Here is a 19,561-nt window from a genome sequence, read left to right as displayed (position 1 = left end):
TAACTGTAAAAAGAACATATATAGAAATACTCAGAAGGTGCAGTTAGCAAGATGTTTTTTTAATAAAAAACAAGGAGCAATTTAAAAGGCTCTGCAATTTAAATCCTCACAAATTTGATGAATCTAATACACTAACTTGCATATCTCCTTCAACTCAAGCAAATGTTTACCTGTTCCAATATTTGTTCTGCGTAAACTTCTGTGATTAAAGCCAATAACAATAATTCCTGAATTTTACACTGATCTCGAGTTGAAATTGCAATATCCCCTTGTTTTCACTACCACAAAACAAAATAAATGAATTATACTAATCTACTACATTATTTTGTACCTTAGTAAGAGCATGTGCATATCATTAACAATACTTGCTTTGTATTATTTTATAAAGCCATTGAAGCTTGTCATTATCTCATCTTGTTACTTCCTCTAACTCTAATCCTACTTTAAAGATTTCCTTTTCTCCCTATTCCCTCACATGCTTATATACATACATGAACTAAGTTATACAATCGAAATTTGAATATCAGTATACATACATAGCTACCATTTACCGCAAACAGAAAAGCTAATGCATAATTAAAACCCGTATTTACATTTTCCATGTAGCTTCAAAAAATAAAATACTGAACATATTTAACACCAAACATGAAAGAGCATTGTCAAATTAAGAAGACATACAATTAACAATAAAATTAATCAAAGAGCAATATTAAATTAAGAAGTCATGAGAACTACAATAAAAAGTTAATCCATTCATTACTCAAGATACACATTACATTATATTTCAATTACAGCCTTCAAGTCTGTTTTCTAATGAAAAATTTCAGCCATTACTACTCATAGACCTAGGCTCTAAGACAAAAGGAAAGATAATAAGCATATATATATGCTAAATCTAAACACCTATATCCAGGCATACAACTTTCTACCCAAAATACTAATGTAAGTCTCCATATAGGCTAAACAAACTTTGCCCGCTTCCATACAGTCTCTAATTCAGGTATGCCAGAAACCAAAGGTTCAGCAACTCTAACAGTAGAAGAAGATGCTGCATCTAATGCTGTAACCGAACGTCTTTTAACTGGAGCAGCTGGAGGCAAACCAATTTTAGGGATCTGAAACCTCTCAGAAGTAGGAGTCAAGCATTCATCAGTAGCAAAGTTTTCCTCTCTGGCAGCCAAATGCTCCTTTAATTGGTAAAACCTTCTCTTTAGAGCACTGCAAGCAACATGCTTCTCCGAAATTGCACCATAATTAGCATCAATGATCTCTAGATTATACTTAGTCACCAAGTAATGAATAGTTCTTTTGGCAGCCTTTTGCCTCGCATCAGCTAACTCAGGACAAGCATCACTATATATGCATTCCATTTCACCTCCATTATGTGGGCAAGACACAAAGCCCAAATTTTCAACCCAAATAGTCTCTAATGGACTCACCTCTGCTCCAGTCCTTGTAACAACAGCTCCTAAAAAGCCTACAAAGTCAATCGTCACATGAACAACATCACCAGATGGTTTTTTGCCCAAAATCTTCTGTGCACCAGGCATCACTATCCCTTTTTCACTACATAACTCAACCACCTTATGCTTAAAAAGCTTACTGCATAGCTGATACATCCTTTCTCTATCGGATGTAAAATCATTCACCCGCACCCCAAACTGGTTCATCAATTTCTGCACAACTTTTTGAGCTGCTCTCTCTTGGGACTCCTCAACTGTGTTAGCTTCCCCACCGAAAAATACAAATTCAGACTTCCCACATTCAGTCTTAATACGAACACAAGCATTATTCCTATCCCTATCTATGAAACCATAAACCGGTTTAGGAAAATTTAAACAATCAATCAATTGACCTAAAAGAGGTCGAAATGGAATGGCAATTTAGCTTTGACTGAATAGCCATAACCTGTAACCGGGAAAAAAAAAAATTTTAACATATACATCCTCTAAACTTAAACTACAATCAAAGTGCAACAACTAAGGTAACATATGTAAGAAAACCAAGCCACCTTATAATATTCCAAGTTAAATCACTAACAATAAACTTACCACCAGTAGCTGCAATTAATTTTACCAGCACAACCAGCTCCAAGTGCATACACCTACAATTATTCTTTTTTTTCCCTTTTTTTTTATCCAAAAAAAAGAAAGAAGAAAAACAAAAAACACAAGGGCAAAAAAAATTAAGCTATGTAACCAAATTGAATGCTTCAGAAATAACACAAATGCATAAACAACTAATTTCAAGTAATTGTTCTAATTTACTTTCCTATAAAAAATGTATAACTGTAAATTCAAATATTGTACATTAATGTATGTCCAGGAAATTATGGTGTATAAAAGTTCAAGATTCATTAAGTCAATATCCAATGTTGTCTGTACAAATGAGATCCATAAGGAATTAAACCCATGATATTATATTTTTATCAAAATCTAATTAACCAATTACCCCAGCAAAGTTTCACATACAAACCTTTTCTTTCAGACAGAAGATAAAGAAGAAGCAAGTCAGAAAATTGAAACAAACCAAACATGCAGAACACATATATAATAAAGAATAAAGCAAAGGACATATCCCATATATTTTATTAGCCAAAAAAACCAGACCATATAAATTGTTCTAGTACATCATAAAAAAATATCTTCTCCTCAAAAATTATTAAATAATACATTGCAACCAAAAAAGACATCTGAAATATACTCTAGTTTATTTTTATCATTATTATAGTAAAAAAAAAAAAAAAAAAAAAGGTATTTTTATCTCTTCAGAAAAAAAGGAAGTTAGTACACACTAAAACCCCTCTATAAATTTTTAAATACACATAGATACACATTACAGCACCAAACTCTCCAAAAGCAATTTCCCCTATCACTGTAGTTTCTGAAGCTAAGTTTATATTTAAATAATAAACTAATAAGACAAATTTACAAGAGATATCACTGTATTTCGTTCATAATCTCTTTATAAAATCCTTAAACAAAATTTATAAGAGAAATTAATTTTTATTACACAATGCTAATTCTAATTTTATTTAAATTAGCTAACTCATGTTTTTAATCAATGAGATACTACAGGTAAATTGAAATGGTACTAATGCAATAATTAGATTTGCTTAAAAACACTTCTCACGTCTTTATTTAATAATTGATATTTTGATTTTGAATTGATATTTTGATTTTGATTTAACAAATTTCCTACTGACAAATACTCAAGAGGAGAATACCTTATAGCACAAAACAACCAGATCCAAAAAAATACCACCACCAGGTCCTTCAAATTGGGCATATACACCACCATCAGCTCCTCGAATTCGCGCAACAAAACCACCATTAACTCCTCGAAATCGCGCAACTACACCACCACCCACTCCTTGAAATTCCGCCATTGACACAGCCGCTGCAACACCCACACACAATCAAAAATCAACAATTAATTTACTAAGAAAGAAAAAGGAAAAACGAAAAAGAAATACTCTAGCCATATAAAAACAAACGAAAGGAAGAAAGACATAGCTAATGGGAAAAGAAAGCAGGAAAGAAAGAAAGAGAGTAAGCTGCAGAACACCGACAAAGAAAGAGGAATTGCCACGCGTCAGCCCACTGAGACCACATGCAATGTCAAAGCAAAAAGACCGAAATAGCCCGGTCAACTTGGTCAACCAGAGAAGGGTGCTAAGGGGTAGGGAGGGCAAAACCGTCAATTTCCTGTTCATAAGGAACAGTAAAATTGCTACAGTCTTGGTGCTTGGGGCTTTTATAAGGGTTATAGATTACTCCTTTCCTATGGAGTATTTGTAAAACTCGAAATGCCTTGATTTGTTTTTTTTAAATTTTAAAAATACCTTTATTTCTTCCTTGTCTACTCTTTCTCGAACTCAAATGACTTACTTTGAACGCACTATTAGGACTCATTCAGACTCTCTTGAGACTAATTCAATTTTGACCCCATCTCCTATTAAATCGTTCATGCATGTAGCTTGGTCCCCTCCCTCGGTTGGTGTTGTTAAAATTAATTTTGATGGTTCTATCTGAGACAAATCAGGTGTTGCATGTATCGTTATTAGAGATCACTTTGGCAATAACGTTTGTAGTTGTATGTTTAATTTAGAAACAACTACTCCTCTAATTGCTGAAACTATAGCTCTCCGAAATAGACTCCTCTTGGCCCGTGCCCCTGAAAGATTCAATTGTTGATGAATGACGTCAACAAGCTTCTTTGTCATTTATGCGGTGTGGAATTCAAATACGGATTATATTTTAAGAGTAGGCAGTCGAGCAACAGATTATGTTGTTTCCTTGGGTTATTACATCTAATTTTGTCTTTGTTTTAACTAAATCCTTTACACTTTTTTTTTAATGATTAAAATTAAATTTTGTATACTCCTAACTATATTAATGATCCCTATCGTTTAATTTACAACCAATTTTAACGTATTCAATCTTGTATCCTATTTAATATTCAATACTATACAAATTCATAGTCAATAATAAAGTACACTACGACGATTTTTTTTAGATATGAAAATTATGTGATGTACTAGATGAACAATAAAAAAAAAAAAAAATTCCATCTTGTATGGCTAAGATTTTCAAAGGTCTCTAGCACCCCCCCCCCCCATGAGATTTTCGAGGGTCTCTAGTACCTCCTGGCTAAGATTTCCGCCGGGGGTCTCCAGTACCCCCCGGATAAGGTTTCCGGGGTCTTTAGTACCCCTCGGATAAGATTTCCGGGGGTAAACAACATCCCCGAAAAACATATGCGGGGGTACTTATAATGAAAATTACGACAATTCAACAAAACAAAAAAAAAAAAAAATTAGACTGGATGGTTTATGAGCAGTGAACAACTTGTTCGTCTCTAAGGCTCAGATTGAAGAATTTGAGGGAAATGGTGAAATAAAATGAATTGCCAAAAAAAAAAAAACATGGATTTTTCACCATATACCACTGAGTTAAAGCTTAATTCACCATATACCATAGAAAACTTTCTAATTCACCATATACCATTTAGTTTAACAAATGTCACAACATCGTTAGTCGTTAAGGCTAATAAGGCCACGTGACAACATATATTTGGTTTCCTTTTAAAATACTTAATTTAAAAATAATTCACTAAGTGAAAAAAGTGCTTTGGCAGCGGTTCAAACCCGGTCTAAGGCACCGGTTTGAACCGCTGCCTATGTGGGGGGTGCCAAATACCCCCCTTTTTAGCACCGGTTCAAAACCGGTGCCATATACCCAATTAGGCACCGGTTAACCGGTGCCAAAAATGAACCAAAATATTTATTTCATTGGTTTTGGCACCGGTTAACCGGTGCCAAAACTGCCCAATATATATATATATATATATATATATATATATATATATATATATATATATATATATATATTTTGCCTTTTTTCACTCAAAAATTAAATCAACTAAAATAAATTAGAACAAGCGCAAAAGACAATGAAATATAACAATATATTAAACTGTTATTGTACAATACAAAAAAAAAAAAAAATAATACAATGAATTATAATCATACAATAAAATTCAACGTTAAATTGATATTGAAAAATACAAAAAAAAAAAAATACAAATAAAAAATTAGAACATCAAAAACAATATTCCAAAATCAAAGTCTTGAATCCTTGTGCATCTAACATCTGCATCAATTAAAACCCAGAAATCAATAAAACTCACAAAAAAATGCAAAAAAAAAACCCAGAAAACTCATGCATCACTTGTGAACTTAGAATATAATGTACGAACTCAAAAATCAAAATAATTTAATAAATAAATAACCAAAAAAAACCCAAAAAAATCGAAACACAATTAACCACAAAATTTTTGAATGTGTTTTAAATCCCAAAATTTTCGAAGATCAATAAATTTCGAAAAGCAATTAAACCCCAAAATTTTCGAAGATCAATTAACCCAAAAAATTTCGAAATCAATTATTCCCAAAATTTTTGAAATCAATTAAACTCAGAACCCAGAAAAATTAAACGCAAAATTTTCGAAATCAATTAAACTCAGAACCCAGAAAAATCAATTTCGAAAATCAATTAAACGCAAAAAAAATTCAAAATCAATTTCGAAATCAATTAAACTCAGAACCCAGAAAAATCAATTAAAATTATTCCCAAAATTTTCGAAATCAATTAAACTCAGAACCCAGAAAAATCTATTAAAATTATTCCCAAAATTTTCGAAATCAATTTCGAAAATCAATTAAACGAAAATCACAATCGAAAACAAAATATATTAAAATCTAATAAACAAAAATCGAAAAAAAAATCAAAATTGAAAACGGAAAAAAAATAACCCAGAAATCGAAAAACAAAAAATCAAAATCGAAAACAAAATGTATTAAAATCGAATAAACAAGAAACAAAAATCAGAAAAAAAAAAATCAAAATTGAATTCGGAAACAAAATAACCCAGAAATCGAAAACAAAAAAATCAAAATTGCTATCGAAATAAAAACCCAGAAATCGAAAAAAAAAAAATCAAAATCGTAAAAAATAAATCTATTAAAATCGAGTTAAAAAAAACCAGAAATCGACAAAAATAAATCAAAATCGCAAAAAAAAATCCTAAAGTGAAATCGGAAAAAAAAAAAACCAGAAATTGAGGGAGAAGGAGACGTGTTCGTGGTGTTGCATGTGCTCGTGGTGGTCTCCGTGGTGGTGTTCGTGGTGGTCTCCGTGGTGGTGTTCGTGGTGGTCTTCGTGGTGGGCTTGAAGGAGAAGGAGACGTGGTAGTCTTGAGGGAGAAGGAGGAGATGAGAAAGGGAAGGAGGAGATGAGAAAGACTGGTGAGCGAAAGAGGAGGAGAGGAGAGAGAAAGAGAAGGAAAGAAGAGGAGAGGAGAAGCGGCGAGAATGAGAAATAGGGTTTGGGGGGTTTATATATGGGCGGGGTTTTTTTTTTTTAATAATAAAGTTTAAGCGTTTTTTTTTAAATTAAGAACCGGTTCAATTGGCACCGGTTCAAACCGGTGCCCTTTTAGATATTGGCACCGGTTTGGTCTGAACCGGTGGCTTTTATATTTGTGTAAAATGGCGCCCAAATTTGGGCCGGTTTAGGACACCGGTTTGGCCTGAACCGGTGCCTTTATGGGGGTGCCTTATTGTATTTTTCTACTAGTGATTATATAATTAATTATAAAAAAAAGGAAAAAAATAAAAAGAAAAAAAAACAGCCACCCACGTCCTTCCGGCCAGCCACCACCGGCCGGCGCAAAACTCGACAATAACCCTCGCGCCGGCGTGACCACAACCCCCGTACTGGCCTGAAATTCGACGAGAAAACCCCCGTCGGGCCGCGCGAGCTACTCCCTTTCTCTTGAACCACTGACGAAATCCTACGAGAACAACCAAATCATCGGTCGCGAAACAACCCATCTCCCTCGAAAAACCTTTCCCTTACCACCAATCGGCTCCCAAACCACCCTCCCCCGCGCCGACGAATCGATTTCGCCCATCTCAATGCCATTTCCACCCCAAAGTGACCACCACGTACGTTGAAACCCTAAAACCAAATCTAGGATTTTGAATTTGGTGTTTTAGGGTTTCGGGGTGGTGGTTTTCGGCAAGTTGGACGGCGACAACGTGTGGGAGATGATTTAGGTTGTCGCGCAAAGGTGGTGGCTGGAGATTTTGGGAGGTAGAGGGGTATTCGTAGCTGGTGCTGGGGAATTCGAGAGGAATAGGGGAATTCGCAGGTGATGGCTGGGAGTTCGAAAGGGAAAGGTGGTCGGGGTCAGGAATTTCGCCGGCGGGGAAGGGGGACGGTCGCCGGCCAGCTGGGGGTGGGGTCAGGGCTAGGCTGGTGGCGGCGGTGGCTAAGGTGGTGGTGATTTATTTTTTATTTTTTAATTTTAAAAATAATTTCTCTAAAGTTAGTTTATTAAAGAAATAATATTAATAAGAACCAATTATAGGTTGCCATGTGGCATAATTAACGTTAATGACTAATTGAGTTAACGAAAAAGGACATGTTGTGACATTTTCATTAAAATGAAGGTTGTATGGTGTATTAGAAAGTTTTCTATGGTATATAGTGAATTAAGCTTTAACTCAGTAGTATACGATGAAAAATCCGAAAAAAATGTTGAATGAAAGAAAAATTTGGCGAGTGAAATGAATTGCAAATAAAAAATGTACTTGTAAAATCTAAAAGCCTGGTGAAATGGCGAATCATTTTTTTTTTATTTTTAAATTTTAATTTTGGGAAAAGGGTATTTTAGGCTTTTTTTTATTTATTATTTTCGTATCATTAATTAATTTCTGCATTTAAGTTATTTTGTACTGCATTTAAGCCTTGTTCTCATAGACTAAACTCAGCTGAACTGAATATTTTATAATAGAAGAAAATTAAGAGCTGAACTGAACTGAGTATTTTAAAATAGAAGAAAATTAAGAGCTGAACTGAAAATAAACACATGAGAACAGACCTGCCCTTGCGTTCATTAAAACAAAAAAAAAAAAAAAAAAAAAAAAAAAAAAAAATCCAAAACAAAATTGAATAAATTAAAAAATAAAAAATCAATACCCACACAGTTCACATTTTAGTGATTTTACAGAACCAGTAACAATGGCTTCCCTCCTCCCCTCTCCTGTTCATCATCAACCTCGTCCTTCTCTCTCATCTTCATCTATTTCTTCAAGAAATTTTCAAACTTTTGGTGCAAAAATCCAATCTTTAAATCTGGGTTATACCCAAAATGGAAGAATTCTCTCTCCTAAACTTCAAGTCTCTACAACTGACTATCCTCCTCCTCCTCCATTGCCATCTCCAGAGTTCAAGGAACTTATTGCTTCTTTAAAGCTCAAATTGTTGGTAATTTCCCTAATTTTGCACTAATTTTATGCTTTTCACTCAATTTAATTGTCTTTCCTACTTAATAATCTAGAAGTTCTGAGTCTGAATCTTTGGTGAACGATTATTGCTGTGAAATTAGAATTGTTTTTCTACATGATTAATGAATTCGATTAGCTTAGATTGTGAAAGCATTAGTAAAATGGGTGGTACCCAAAACCCCAGATTGAATTTCGTCCACATAGTTGATTTGTGCCCTTTATAAAACAAGTTCAATTGTTTAATCATGTTATTCTGCAAAATTTTATTTGGTGAAGTTTTTGGGATCCTACCAACCGCCAAACCTGGGTCAATTCAGGTTATGTGCATACTGAATTCAAATATAAAAAGAAAATTCTGATGCCTTATGTTCCTTGGATGCTTGGTGAGGGTTTTGTAGATGCAATTGATTGTTGTTTGATATGGGTCTGATTTTGAGATCATTTTACAGTTTCCATTGCTTTGTGCAACTTATCAAAAACCCAATTATGTATACCTGTGTTTGCTATAGTTTTGCTGGTTTTACTTAATTATATGGCACATCAATCAAAGATAAAGCTTTTTAAGGCAATTCTCTTAGTATCCTTCACGTCTTATGCCAACACGATTTGTCGAAGATAAATTAAATTGAAAGAAGAGTGATTAAGCATGATGTGGGATAGACACTTCTAGAACTATAGAAGGCTATGTCAAAGATGGTAATTACAGCTGTTATGAAGGCAGATAAACTTGTAGGAGTTCTATCTTCTTGGTACACTGCTTGTCTATAGAACAAACTCTAATATTATTTCCAAGTTGCTCTTACTAGAAGTCTAGAACTTAGACCCAATTGTTTAACTTTTCCTCAATTCTTGATTCATGCTCCTAGAGTACAAACTATGCAATTTTGATAGATCATGATTAAAGGGTTAGGCAAGCCTCTAGGTTAAACAAGCCAAGTTCAAGAAAAATTTCAAGAAGTTTGGTAATCCTAAGATGTTGCTATTAAATCTGGTTATAATAATGAACAATAAGTTCAGGTACAAACTAATAATAATTAAGTAGCTGTTGATAATTTTCCAACAGATCGAATGGTAGTATATCCTTGAGCATTCCTTTGTCACTGGACAAAATAGTACAGCCATGGGATTTGTTGAAACCTACTTGCTTTACATGATCTCAAATTTATTAAAAAAAACTATAGTATTTAGTTTCCAATTTCTTTTCGAGTTAGGTGGTCTTGACTCTTGTTTTATGTTCATCCCCTTTCGGTTCTCTGAAAGTGGCCTTTTGACCCATTATTCATAAGCTTCTCAACCTATTGGCTAATTCAATTGGAGCGTAAAGTTTATTCTGTACAAGCTTGCATGATGACAGCATGACTGATTCTTTCCTCTGGATTTACTGTCATCCTTTCCACCTCAGCAGTTGAGATGCTAAATTCCGCAACGCCCAATGTATTGAGACTATTGACCATTAGCTAAGTACCTGTATCGGCTGTAGATGTTACTAAAATAGTGGTTTGAACTGCTCCAATAATTGAGTCATTTGTATCAAAGATCTCTGAATACATTGCTAATAGAATGTCAAAGTAAACCTACAAAAGAGACGAAGACATTGGTCAATATGGCCTTACCCTATTGGACCAAGTGGAAGCCATGGTCTTTGGATGGTAGACTATGTTAAAGAACCCATATGAAGATTGTGAACAGCCTCGTATAATTGGAAAGAGGATCTTTGTAACTGATTAATTGACCATGAGTGATTAAATTTTGGTTGATGCAGCTGATCCTGACCTTTACTTCTTTTTTTTTGTTGTGAACCCTTCACACATCCTCTCTTATATTGATACATTATATTTTATTGCTTTATTTCCCTTTCTTCCTATTTGTGCATGAGTGCATAATTTGAATACCGAAAGATAGACCCTATGTTTTGTTGGAGCCTTGTACGCTAGGTGGTTGTCAATAGTATGTATTCAATTTCAGGAAAAAACTCTTAACTGCATCATTGATACCGTGCTTAATATCCTATTCAATTTGGTTGATTTACCACAGAGTGCTGTCTCTGGGCTAAACAGAGGTCTTGCGGCTAATGAAGATGATCTAAGGAAGGCAGATGATGCAGCACGGGAGCTTGAAGCTGCTGGTGGACCTGTAGACCTCTCAAATGATCTTGATAAACTCCAAGGAAGATGGAAATTATTATATAGCAGTGCTTTTTCATCACGCACTTTGGGAGGGAGTCGTCCTGGACCTCCCGTAGGAAGGCTTCTGCCAATTACTCTTGGTCAGGTCTGCCAATCATTCTTTCATTCTATAATAAAATGTTACTTCCAGTTGAATGAAAGAGCTCATCAATGATGATTAAGTTCTGCACTTTGCTAAAGATCTTCGGAATATTACTTTTGAATCTCTGGTAGTTCTGTTCTAAGTTTTTATCTGTTGATTGGTGCTCCTTCCATCTATAATTGATAGGCCACCTTTCTAGTCGATCATCTTAAATAAATCTTTGTGCTGTAGAGTTGTACTTGGAGTCAAAAATTTGCTTGTGCTGTGCATTTACTATTTGTTGTTCGGCTGTTTTGAACAGGTGTATCAACGAATTGATGTTTTCAGCAAAGATTTTGACAACATCGTGGAGATTGAATTAGGTGCTCCATGGCCCTTACCACCTGTTGAAGTAACTGCAACGCTAGCACACAAATTTGAGATCACAGGTTTGTCTCGTCATAAATTAATTTTCTGTAGGTTTGATTTTCATATTCATGTCTAGAAAATATCTCCTAAAATCACATTCTGTTTTCCATGTGATCAGGTTCTGCTTCGGTTAAGATCATATTCGAAAAAACAACAGTGAAGACAACTGGAAACTTGTCGCAGCTACCTCCTCTGGAAGTTCCTCGGATACCAGATTCACTCAGGCCTTCATCAAATCCTGGAAGTGGTGATTTTGAGGTCACATATATTGATGCAGACACCCGTATCACTAGAGGAGACAGAGGCGAGCTTAGAGTTTTTGTCATCTCTTAATCTGCATGACAGATTTCTCGCCATGGCTTATATATACATATATATATATATATACGAAGTATATGAAATTATAAAGAGTGATTCTTTTGACAAGGCCTTTTGGACTCTGGATCACCCCCTCCAAAGAGAAACTCTGGTTTTCTGCCGATTCATATGTATAATACATTAATACTGTATAAGATGAAGATATACAATATATGGACTATAATTGTACAGAGGTTATTATGATATGAGATTCAAACAAGATTTCGTACAATGTTCTTAAATTTGTTGTTCATCTTGGCTACTGATTTTACCCAACTTCGGGTGATTTTGCTTGTTTCCATGTCGTTATATTCCTTCGTTTGGCCAAAGCCACCTTAAGAAAGACGATGTTTCAATCTTTATATTTAGACCATGAAAGCTCTTGTGATTTTAAGGCTTAACAGGCACCAGGATGGTTAAGCCATGTATACCGCGGAGAGACTGGTGGCATCAAATTGAGCCTCATAAGACTAGAGTCTCTTTTGGAATCAGAAGAAATGGGTTTATGTGAAGCCCTCCGGTGGCTCGGGGATCATACGAAACTCCGGCGGCTCATTTTTTCAACTGCCTTAACGTTGAGTGAAACTGTTAAGGACTTTTTGATCTTTGGTGTCTACCTCGTTAGAATTGGTTGTTCCAAGTCTTCAGCTTGGAGCGTTGATTTGTTTAAATTAATTTCTTTAAGCAACTTAATCACAATAAGCTGCAGTAGCATATTGACAAGTCTTTATGTTTGGATATCAAAAAAAAAAAAAAAAGTCTTTATGATTGGATACCAGGTTTGAATCCTGGCTGCAGCAATTAATTTTTTTTTTTAACAAATTAATTTTCCAGAGATAATAGCATTTGTTGAAGGATAATTGTTGTATTTTACTATTTTTACTAAAATTCCTTTTAAATAATTTTTTTTTTTGGTGTTCTACCCGGTTCACCCTTTAGGCTAATCCGGATTCGGGGATCAGTTTTGGGTGGTTAGGTTTCAGTCCCCTCCCAATTGTTGTTGCGGGGGATGGAACACGGGTCCTCCCTACCAAGTGTAGTCCCAATCACCACTACACCAACAACCAATTGGTAAATTCCTTTTAAACAATAGACATGTTCTATTCACTTAATTGAACTTATTACACCTGAAATAAGTGAAAATCAGGTCAACAAAAACAAACCTTAAATACACATTTTTTTTTTAAAAAAAAATTCTTCCTTCCTAAGACTTAAATAATGTTATGCTCCCCTCTTTGTCGTCCCAATGTTGTAGTTTAACAAATATCTACGTTTCATATTAAATCCAACAAAACTTTGATACAGATTTGTGAGTGTAAAAGAATTGATAACATTTGTTAATTACACATAATGTGAACTTTTCATTTTTAGTAAGTAATGCACATCATATAATCTAAAACGAAGGTTGTATTTAAAGATCAAATTATATGATAAACAACAAACTTCATTGATTTAAGTAATCTTTATCACTTAAAAGATTATCACTTATATTTATTTTAAAATAACTAATATTTTCTTTAAACATATTTTAAGAGGTAGTTTCAGTTAATCAATTTATTATTTGTTTATTAAATGGCAAAATGGTAAATAAAACGACATACATTTTCAATCATCATGACATTTTCGTAAATAAATCAACAATAATGGGACCCATATTTAATACAAAATTGTTAGTTTATTTACAATTTTGCCATTTAAGAAATAAATTTTATTTATCAAATTGATTAATTGGTGTTTTCTGTATTTTAACATTCAAACATTTACATATCACACATGTACACTCCCTCTGTCCTAATTTATTTGCAACATTTTGACTAGACACACTTGCTGATACATATGTTTGACCGTCGATATCTTTTAATATATGTTTATAAAAACTATAAAAAATATATTAAGAAACTATACATTAAAATAAAGCCAACAATACCTTACATAATTACATTGACTTTTATATAATAGTGTAAAAAGTCAAAATATTGCGAGTAATTTGAGGCAGAGGGAGTAATTTTAATAAAATCTCGGTATAATAGTCGAGCCGAATTGAGAGAGTAGCCACCCTTTTGAGGCAGAAGGATGATGGCCTTCATTTTAATTTACTCGCCGGGGTGTTGTCTCATCACAACCAAAGATCACCAAAAAAAAAAAAAAAAAAAAAAAAAAAAGACGTTAGGGTTCCCTCTCTGTAACGGCTAGTTCCAATTTCAAAATTCACAAGAAAATCATTTCCCCCAAAACCCTCATTTCTTTCTACTATTGCAAAATTTCTTTCCGTTACAATCACTTCCTCTTTCCCTCCTTCACGCTTCCCAGCTTTCTCTCTCTTCACTCAGTAATCAATTCTCAATCTTTTATTCAAAGAAACAATATTTTTGATTGAAATTTCAAGAAATCTCAATCAAATTAAGCAGCATTTCAATAAAAAAAAAATCTTGAATTCTCAAATCAAAAGAAATATTTCCCAACTTTAATTACTCTGTTTTTTGGATTGATTTTTGATCTGGGTTTCTGTAATTTGAACTTCAAAATCCATCAATGGCTCCAACCCCATCTTCATCTTCAAAATCAAATCATACCCATTTCAATATAATAAAAACCCCACAATCTAAACAACGTCTTCACTTCAATTCTTCAAGAATTCCTCATCCTTCACCAAACCCTAACCAAAACCCTAATTCCCAACCTGCAGAACACCCAGTTGAAGTGATTGGAAGAATCAGGAATCTTCCAGAACCAACAAAAGATGATAAACCCATTACTAATCTCTTCCAAATCATCCCAGATCAGCAAACAATTAGGGTCAAGACCGAAATCGGATACCGCGATTTTACCCTTGATGGGGTTTCTTCTTCTGAGGATGATGACCTTGATGGATTCTACAAGAAGTTTATTGAAAGTAGGATACTTGGGGTTAAAATGGGGGCTAAATGTACTATAATGATGTACGGTCCAACGGGTTCGGGTAAGAGTCATACCATGTTTGGGTGTTTGAAGCAACCTGGGATTGTGTACAAGAGTTTGAAGGATATTTTGGGAGATAAAGAAAATGGGGAAGAACAAGTTGGGATGTTTGTTCAAGTTTCTGTGTTGGAGATTTATAATGAAGAGATTTATGATCTTTTGTCTTGTGATAAAAATGGTGGATCATTCAATCTTTGGTCCAAGGGCAGTGCTTCTAAGGTATAATCATTTCAATATTTTTGGTTAATTACCCTTGTTTTCTGTTGAATTATTGATTTATGCTTTGTTTAGGTTGATAATAATGTGTTAATTTAGCTTATAGTTGAATGTTGTGTGAATTGTGGTTGCGATCTATGGTACTCGGACTATTCATTTCACTAAATTTTGAGTTAAGTTTATGGAAAAGTTTTATAAATTAGCCGAGTTGGATGCTTGGACATGGACTCGAGTCCGAGTAACAGGTTGTAATTTATTTTGTTTGTCTAATTTATGTATTGTTCCACTTGATCATATGCAATTATGCAGTTGGTAATTTAGCTGTTGGGTTGTTTATCTTCCTTGTTTCTGTTTCAATTAGGTGTTAGCTTCTCTAAATTGCCATTTTATATTAGATCAAACCCTAAATGAAGGTTCATCATATAGAAAATGCAGGTTCTTATTTATTTCAACTTAATTATGGTATAATCATTTAAAAATAAAGTTCAAACCCCTCATTCCAGGTAAAACTAGAAGTGATGGGAAAAAAGGCTAAAAATGCAACATTTATATCCGGAAATGAGGCTGGAAAAATTCTGAAGGAGATACAGAAGGTGGAGAAGAGAAGGATTGTTCGAAGCACGAATTGCAATGACAGAAGTTCCAGGAGCCATTGCATGGTATGGATGTTTTATATCTTACTATGACAACATCTATTATGTGATGTCTAGGCTTATGAAGTTTATGACTTTATGTCTATCTTTTGGATTATGGCAGATAATCTTGGATGCTCCAACCGTTGGTGGAAGGCTGATGCTCGTCGACATGGCAGGATCAGAGAACATAGAACAAGCTGGTCAGGTTGGCTTTGAAGCCAAAATGCAGGTAATATAAAGCAAGGATTATAGAAATCCTTCAATGGCTCAGTTTAGGCCACATTTTATTTGGAGTTATACTTATGAGTTAATATATACTTGGAATACATTGGGTTGATAAAGATAAAAATGTGGTTTATTATACTAGGATGAAGGATGGTTGACAAATGGCAATAACAAATATATACTTGTTATGATCTAATTTTACTTTCCTCTGTACTTAGAAAGTGACCAATTATTTTGGGACGATAAAAACAGAAACGTGGTTTATTATACTAAGAAGGGTGGTACAATAGTAACGAATATGTACTCTCTGATCTAATTTTACTGTCCTTGGTACTTATGCAGACCGCAAAGATTAATCAAGGTAATACAGCTTTGAAGAGAGTTGTTGAGTCTATTGCTAATGGTGATTCACATGTACCATTTAGAGACAGCAAGTTAACTATGCTTCTGCAGGTATACAAGAATTTCATGTTTTTATATCCAACAAAATTGGTTCAAGTTTTCTATAAGAGCAGTTTTCTACTGCTTTGTTGACTGTTTAAGAACTTTGGGTGCTTTTCTTCCTGCTATGTCGTTGTAGGATTCTTTCGAGGATGACAAGTCCAAGATACTAATGATCTTGTGTGCAAGTCCTGACCCAAAAGAGACACACAAGACAATCTCTACACTTGAGTATGGAGCAAAAGCGAAGTGTATTGTTCGTGGTCCACATACTCCTGTCAAAGATAAGACTGGTGAGGATTCAGCTTCTACTGTGATTCTAGGATCAAGGATCACAGCAATGGATCAGTTCATTCTGAAGCTACAAACAGAGAACAAGCAGAGAGAGAAAGAGTGCAGTGAGGCAAAGAAGTTGCTTCAGAAAAAGGAGGAAGAGGTTTCACAGTTGAGGGCAAAGCTGGGGCAAGTGGGAGGAGAACATGTGTCAGGTGCTAGTGAAGAGGAGATCAATGAGAAGGTCAATGAACGTATGCAGACGTTGAGGAAGGAACTCGAGAAGCAGCTAGAAGAGTGCCAAAGAATGGCTAATGAGTATGTTGAATTGGAGAAAAGGAGAATGGAAGAGAAGGTACAAAGACAACAACAAGAAGTTGAAATGCTGAGGCGAAAGTTAGAGGAAATGGAGATTGAGCTATCTCGTTCAAGGGATGGAAGTAGTAGTGATGGAAGTGGAGTTGAATTAGATGGCATTGGTCTTGTGAAAAGGCTAAAGGAAGTGTATGCTGATGAAGATCCTGGAATGGAGAAGTCGATGGACTTAGACATGGGCGATCAAGATTCTTATGCTCGTGAAGTAATTGTAGGCCAGTATCCTACAAATCTGTTCAGTGGGATGCAGGGTTCTTTCACTCCAATACTTTCTGAAAAAACATATTTGAGCACAGTTTTTGAGGAGGAAGAAGCAGAAGCCGAGGATGAGGATGAAAAGGCTAAGCTGGAGGATGACGAGGTGGAAAAGAAAGTTATAGAGGAGAAGAAAGTCTCTACATCGCCATTGTATGATGTTCAACTCACTCCATCCTCCAGGAAAACAAGGATTCAGAACATATTCACCTTGTGTGGAAACCAAAGGGAGCTTTCACAACGAACTCCTCAATGTCCTGAAACTCCATGTGATCAATCAACAGTCGAGCAAAGTCCTATGACACCACCTAATCGTTCTCAACTTTCTTTTGCTGCTACACCAGAATCCCTGAAGAAAAACTTCAATCCATCCCCAAATGCCACACCAGAGCCTATGAAGGAAAACTTCAATCCATCAGCTAACAATGAAGAAAAAGGTGTTCTGATTGAAGTATATGTTAAATGGGAGGCAACAAAGGAAAATCCAGGAAAGTTTATCAACAAACTTAAGGTTGTCAAAGATGCAACCTTGGCTGATTTAAGGAAACTCATTGAGATTCATCTTGGTGTCGATAAGCAGGATTTTACTTTCCTGTCACTAGGGGTATGTATATAAAGTTATTGCTGATTTCTTTCACTACATAAGAACCAATCTCATGTTTATAACTTTATATGTCTATGTTATGACAGGATCCTACTGGAGCTCCAATCTCGAAAGAAAAGGAAGATAGTTTGCTTGCGAGTAAACTACCAACATGCAACAACCAACTAGGAGGACACTTAGCATGCTTGAGGCCAGCCAAGGGAGCTCAAAGTCCTAATGTTGTCCCATTCACTCCACTGGAAAACAAGCTTTATACAACTCCAGTTTCTTGTGCAAAGAAGCTAGTGAATGACTCTTCTATATCACCTAGCCTAGACTCTAGTCTGGGTTCCACTCCCTACATTACTCTTCGTCGATATTAACAGGGGTACATAAGCCTATGTACTTGTTTGTTGTATGAACAACTTGACTTTTGTATCACTGACTAATGTGAAGTGGAAGTGTAATGGTATATATATTCCTTTTGTCTAACCTTTCGATTACACTTTGTCTTTCATTTCATTTCTTGCTGTTTCTACCCTTGATCTTTATGCTGTCTACTCTCTCTATACAGTTGCTGCATCAGCATCTCATTCTCCATTCTCTAGCTAGTCTAACTTCTCTAGTTAATAAAAAATGATACGCGTTTTCCCTTCTATGTGTTTTCAGAATTATATAGAGAATCAAAGAGAAGGTAATGATAGAGATAATATCATAACAAAGGGCTGCAATTCCGAAATGAGAGGAAAAATCATGCCTAAGCTGTAAGTTGATGCTGCTAGAAAGTCATGATTATTATTGCCTCGAATAAGAAGTATACCTTCAAGAAAATTGTTGTCTAAGAAATTCTATTCATGTGAAAGATACTTAATTAGCTAAAACAGTTATATGTAACTCACTAAAAATCACATTTTCCAGTAGTAAAATTGATTATTATCCTTAAAACACTCCATAAATGAATATAATTTGTTCAATGTTAGACTGGTTGAAAGACAATTCAAGCCGGTAAACAATTTTGTTACATGACAAATTTCAAATAGATGATTACTTGTACTTCATTTGTTTGACTGCAAGCAAAGAGGGCAATGATAATTTAATATTATTATTTGATGTATGCAACTCTACTAGTAAATTTTTATTTAATTTTTATATCGAGTTACCAAATGCAAATACTCGTAATACATAGTATAAAATTTTATCTCAAATCTTAAATAGTACTTTCAGCAGTCGTCAAATACTTTAATCAATTAACTAGTTGAGAGTAAGTTGACAACCTTGATATCCATAGACCATTAGATCACAATGAGTGTATTTGAAGGTGGGTTATAAACTTATAAAGTATTCTCTTTGTCTCTATTTGTTTGCCCATTATCTGTTTGTGAATCAAACTTTAAAAAGTTTATCAATAATCAAACACTTTAATCAAATTTTGTTACACTTTAATACTCCATACTTTGTATTTTACAGTTTATGTGTGTATATAATAGGCGAAATTAATTGTTTAATTTACTCATATGGCATATGTTGAAGACTATTGCGTCTTCCTAAAACAATCATTAAATCTTTGGATCAAATTAACCGTAATTTTTTTTGGAAACAATCTCCGGATAAGAATGGCCTCCCCATGATTTCTTGGGACAAAATTTGTCAACCCAAAAGTCAAGGAGGTTTAGGTTTAAGAAAAACGGAAGCAATCAACTCTGCTTTCCTTGC

The 19,561-nt window shown here is 34.6% G+C and overlaps 2 protein-coding genes across 2 annotated transcripts; both read left to right on the top strand.

Annotated features, from left to right (window-relative positions):
- The first annotated feature begins 8,536 nt into the window (after positions 1 to 8,536).
- LOC145631768 (plastid-lipid-associated protein 6, chloroplastic-like) lies at positions 8,537 to 12,119 on the top strand. Its single transcript, XM_081683942.1, has 4 exons — positions 8,537 to 8,834; positions 10,889 to 11,125; positions 11,424 to 11,550; positions 11,649 to 12,119. The coding sequence occupies exons 1-4, from the start codon at positions 8,589 to 8,591 to the stop codon at positions 11,861 to 11,863; spliced, it is 825 nt and encodes a 274-aa protein (XP_081540068.1). The 5' UTR covers positions 8,537 to 8,588; the 3' UTR covers positions 11,864 to 12,119.
- A 1,891-nt stretch (positions 12,120 to 14,010) lies between these two features.
- Positions 14,011 to 18,288, top strand: LOC145630304 (kinesin-like protein KIN-10A). Its single transcript, XM_081682555.1, has 6 exons — positions 14,011 to 15,064; positions 15,565 to 15,720; positions 15,818 to 15,925; positions 16,264 to 16,374; positions 16,502 to 17,869; positions 17,956 to 18,288. Exons 1-6 carry the CDS (start codon positions 14,420 to 14,422, stop codon positions 18,229 to 18,231), a joined length of 2,664 nt encoding a protein of 887 aa, XP_081538681.1. The 5' UTR covers positions 14,011 to 14,419; the 3' UTR covers positions 18,232 to 18,288.
- The last annotated feature ends 1,273 nt before the right edge of the window (positions 18,289 to 19,561 follow it).

The sequence above is a fragment of the Chenopodium album genome, chromosome 5, assembly GCF_948465745.1.
Source record: "Chenopodium album chromosome 5, dcCheAlbu1.1, whole genome shotgun sequence".
NCBI classification, from domain to species: Eukaryota; Viridiplantae; Streptophyta; class Magnoliopsida; order Caryophyllales; family Amaranthaceae; genus Chenopodium; species Chenopodium album.
Note: the sequence above shows the minus strand (reverse complement) of the source record. Positions and strands in the feature narration are given on the sequence as shown.